At 33.8% G+C, this 4,544-nt stretch overlaps 1 protein-coding gene across 1 annotated transcript; it reads right to left on the bottom strand.

Annotated features, from left to right (window-relative positions):
• Window positions 1–512: 512 nt before the first annotated feature.
• On the bottom strand, window positions 513–1,037 carry LOC118752567 (activity-regulated cytoskeleton associated protein 2-like). The gene has a single exon (XM_036487470.1). The coding sequence runs from the start codon at window positions 1,035–1,037 to the stop codon at window positions 513–515; it is 525 nt and encodes a 174-aa protein (XP_036343363.1).
• Between the last annotated feature and the right edge of the window lie 3,507 nt (window positions 1,038–4,544).

Below are 4,544 nucleotides of genomic sequence, written 5' to 3'. Positions count from 1 at the left end.
ACCTTTGGCTCGTCTTCAAAATACCAGAATCTTTGTGCCAGATTCAGGACGATTATCGCCTGCTCCATGAAGTCTGCTCCGATAAGCGTACGATTTTTCGTAGAGTTTGGTAGGGATACCAACCGAATTCCTCACCCTGTTGACAATTGTTACCTCGCAAATAGTGGATAGTACCCTTTGCATGGTGGTGGTGCCATCTGCCAAGGAGACGTCTGGCATGACATCTTGAAATACGCACCTCTTGCTACTAAGGATTTTCTTTAAATTTGCGCAGGCTACGCTCGTTTTCGCCCCTGTGTCGAATAAAGCTTCACCTTTAATTCCAAACATCGCAATGTGGACCGATGGAATACATCTTCCAACGACAGTGGTAGCTACGCAGTTAAACGACAGATAATGAGGGCTTTCTTTATTATGCCCACAGCATTTTGCGCAGTTTGCGCGGTACACACCTTTTTCTTTTTGAAGCAAACATCTACAGTGTGGCCGCGTAGCCTGCAAAACGAGCGCCTTTAGGGCCCTTCCACAGATTTGTTTTTATCGGTAGATGCGATTGTAAGCTTCTTTGCTTCAGCCAAAATCATTTCTGCATCCCGACAATTTGATATTAATTCGTCGAACGTGGAAACTTTATCGCGACGCTCTCGCTCTCTTATCTTGATAGACAATAGACCGTACGTCATATTGAGCTGTACTGCTTCGCTTATGGGGTCACTCAACTGCGAAAACAGTAGCCGCTTCTTACATATGAAGCTGTCGGTAGCTTCGCGCGTTTGCTGCTTTTGCTCGAAAAATTTTATGTAAATTTTCCAATCGGGCATTGGCGGAGAAAATGTCGTCCGGATCAGCTCAACTGCTTCCTCAAAGGTCGCGACAGTGTCCTTCACACCGATCCACCAGGTCGCTGCGTACTCTTCCAGCAGAAGTGGCACACCGCGCAAGGCATCAGCGTCAGAAATTCTTTCGATGTCCTTGTAAACTGAGATAGCTGCAATGAATTCTTCCACTGCCGATGGATCGCGTTGTTCCACGGACATACACGCGGGTACGCTAAACAGCAATTCGTTTGTTTGAATAAAAAAAGACACGAACTATACACATGTACAAAAAATCACCTTCGGGTTTGTTTCAAAGCAAGGCACTGTCCGAAGCAATGCCGGACGAGATACCTTACTTGGCGCAAGCTCGAAGCCGATTGAAATTTAAAGATCAGCAACGCAACTTATATATAGTATGTTCCTTTGAACTTCGGACTAAAACCTGTGGAACTGTCAAACTACAATTTTGCTCTCTCAAGTGGGAGTAAAAGGAGAACAGATGCAGAAGGGAACGGGAACGCAAAAAGCACTATTTCCTGTAAAAACGTCAGTCGGTTTGTTTACATGTCATTTGTACAACACTGATTTGGCTGAAATATCACTAAATAATTATTAAAATATATACGTATTCAAACATTTCGTGGTTTACTTCCATTTTTTTTACAAATATAAGGTTCTTTGCTTTCATCGCCTTTTGTTGTTGTTTGCGCATGCAAATCAGCTGATCGTTTGACACTTTTCATGAACTTGCAGGAAAAAAACTCTGGACTAAATTCTGTAATTTCTGACTAGGAACAGTTGCTCAGTTACTCTCTCAAAAGTGTCCCCACTTACAGGTTTTATGTCAATAGGAACGACTTCCTGTAAGTTCTGACTAAATCCTGTAAACCGCACTGCTATTGGAACAGACTAATTCTCTACAGAGCAACAAGAGCTACTGTAAGTGTTGCTACGAACTGAACAAGTAGTAGGTTTAATTGTATTTACAAAACTCCGCTAGGTTGCATTTTCTAGCCTATGTTAAACGATCTATTACAATATAAGTCGGTGTTTCCATTGATGCACAAACAAACAATAGTATATGATTTGAACGATTAGAAAAACTTATAATAAACACAATATGAGATCGCTTCAATTTCCGATTTTTGTGATATTTAATTAATTATTGCAAATAGATAAATGTTTGTGTTTTTGTGAAAACATTTTTCGATCAAAAAAAATCCCCTTTCGGTGATCTCCACAAATACCATGAAAATAAATCGAAAACGTTATATAGCATTTTTTCAATTTTTGTAATATTTTGTAAGATTTTCAATTATAAAACTTTATTGGTGTTAGATTTTCTTGTAAATAGATTTTTTGGAAAGAAATAATTTCCTTTTGGTGATTTGTACAAAACGTTCAAATAAATCGAAAATGTCATAACACACTTTCCAATTTTTTTGATATTATCAAGTAAAAAAATGTATTGTTATTGGATTAAAAAATAAACAACAAACCCCTGTGAAAAAATTAAGCCGCAACTATTTAAGCATTTCTTCCAAATTTTCGATATTTATGGAAATAACTAAGTTTTTAAATCTTTTCGACTTGGAATTTTTTTGAAAAAAAACAACTGTGAAAAGAATTATTTTCCATTTTTTTTGTAGAGATCTCCCAAAACTAAGTCGAATGTATGCATGAATTGTTTCGATATTTTCGATATATATGGAAATAATTCAGTTTTAAATTATTTTTGACTAGGAAACTTTTTTTTTTAAATACTAAAAATCTTAAAACGTCGGATTTTCCCAGCAATTAGAGCAATTAGATCCCGCCAATCTAAGCCGAAACTATTTAAGAAATTTTTCAATATTTTCAATATTTATGGAAATAAATCACTTTTCAAATCTTGTCTAATAAAGTCGTGTAAGATGTTAGCATTAGGTGGGTGGCAGCTTCGCTACTCATGTGTATATTTGCCCCCCCCCCCCCCCCCCCAATAAGTCTGCCGGCATGTTTTTAATATTTTTATCAATTAAATTTTCTTTATTTTGCACTTTATTTCAGATTACAATTTATTAATTTTGTTTTTCAGACAGTTATGAACATTTTCATTAAAATTGTATATTTCTTTACATACCTTTCAATTTCATCTACAGTGAAACCCGCTTAAGTACCACCCCGCTTAAGTACCTAACCCGCTTAAGTAACCAACATTTTTGCGCACCGTGAATATTTTGATGTAATGTGAAGTGAATCCCTCTCTTAAGTACCTCCCAGCTTATTTACCCAACCCGCCTAAGTACCTAAATTTTTCATATCCCATTTACCATTTTACTTATAATTTTCCCCTTTTAAGTGCTTCCGCAACATGTTCGGCAAAAAAATTCTAAAAAATCAACGCTACATGAAACTTACACATTATGACACTAAAATTGAATGGGCTATAAACACTTCTGAGAAAAAAGTTTGATATTTTGATAAAAATTTGTGGATTTTTTTCAGTGTTCTAAACAATTTTAGGCTTAAATTTATATGGTATTTGTTAGGCCATGAACTATGCTTTAATTGAAAATTCTTAAAAATTAATAAATAAGCATAAGTGACAAACAACATCATTTTGAATTTGGTTCGAAATGACAGATATGTCCAACACTGTATATATGTATAAATATGAATAATCAATGACTTTAAAGAATTGTATTCTTGTAAAAATGACATAACATTGATTTATCGATTTTTTTTATAAAGTTTTTGTTTGTGTGTTTAGATAATGCTACGATACGTACACTTCATTAAATGTTCATTTTTTTTTCAAGAAGTTATTTATGTTAATTAAAAAGAACTAACTAACTACATCAATAATTGTGTTCGCTTAAGTACCCGCATCGAGGTACTTAAGCGGGTTCTTTTAAGTACCTAACCCGTCTAAGTACCTCAAAAAGCTGATATTTTTCTTGAGGTAATTAAGCGGGTTTTACTGTATTTCATTGCAGATATTTTTTATTAGCAGATTTAATATAAATTCGTTTACAAATATAATTAATTAATAAACCTACATTTATAAAGCACATATTTGTAAACTTCATTTCATTGATATTATCTATTTCTGCTACCAAGTTTTTCATGCATCCAAAAAGACAAACAAATATCATACCACAACAACACACACACACACAATACCTCATGGAGGATCATAGCGTTCTCAACAAAAAGGGCATTTTTCTTAGTATGGAAAAAGGACTGTTTCTCATGTTGAGAAAATGATAGCTCTCAACATGAACTCCAATGTAATTCTCCAATTGGTCTCAAACATATCATTGAAATACTGAAATTTAAATAGTAAAATACTTTGTGCTTTTTTGATTGAAACCACATACCTACATATGTACACGCAGAAAAAAAATAAAGAATTTCGTACTTAAATCAAGTCTAAATCAAGAATTTTGGTCACAAAAGTACGGTAATACCGAATATTCTTACAAGTACGGAGTACAAATTCTTATTTCAAGAATTTTTTTTTAGATTGAAAATTCTACTTTCAAGATTGATTTTGGAAGTATTTAAGTACGTTTCGTGGTATTGCAAGAATAATATGTAATTAGAATAAATTTAATAATTCTTAAGTTAAAACCGTTCAAGTCTTATTTTAATCCAAAATTTTTCTTAAATTAAATGTTAAAATTTCTTAAAACAAGATTATTTATTCCTAAGTTAAGAATTACGCATTCTAAAATTTAATGC

The sequence above is a fragment of the Rhagoletis pomonella genome, unplaced genomic scaffold (genome assembly GCF_013731165.1).
Source record: "Rhagoletis pomonella isolate Grant_MI unplaced genomic scaffold, Rhpom_1.0 Rhpom_scaffold_01658, whole genome shotgun sequence".
NCBI classification, from domain to species: domain Eukaryota; kingdom Metazoa; phylum Arthropoda; class Insecta; order Diptera; family Tephritidae; genus Rhagoletis; species Rhagoletis pomonella.
Note: the sequence above shows the minus strand (reverse complement) of the source record. Positions and strands in the feature narration are given on the sequence as shown.

Excerpts from the sequence above, each read along its gene's own strand:
- LOC118752567 (XM_036487470.1), bottom strand. The coding sequence starts at position 1,037 with ATGTCCGTGGAACAACGCGATCCATCGGCAGTGGAAGAATTCATTGCA.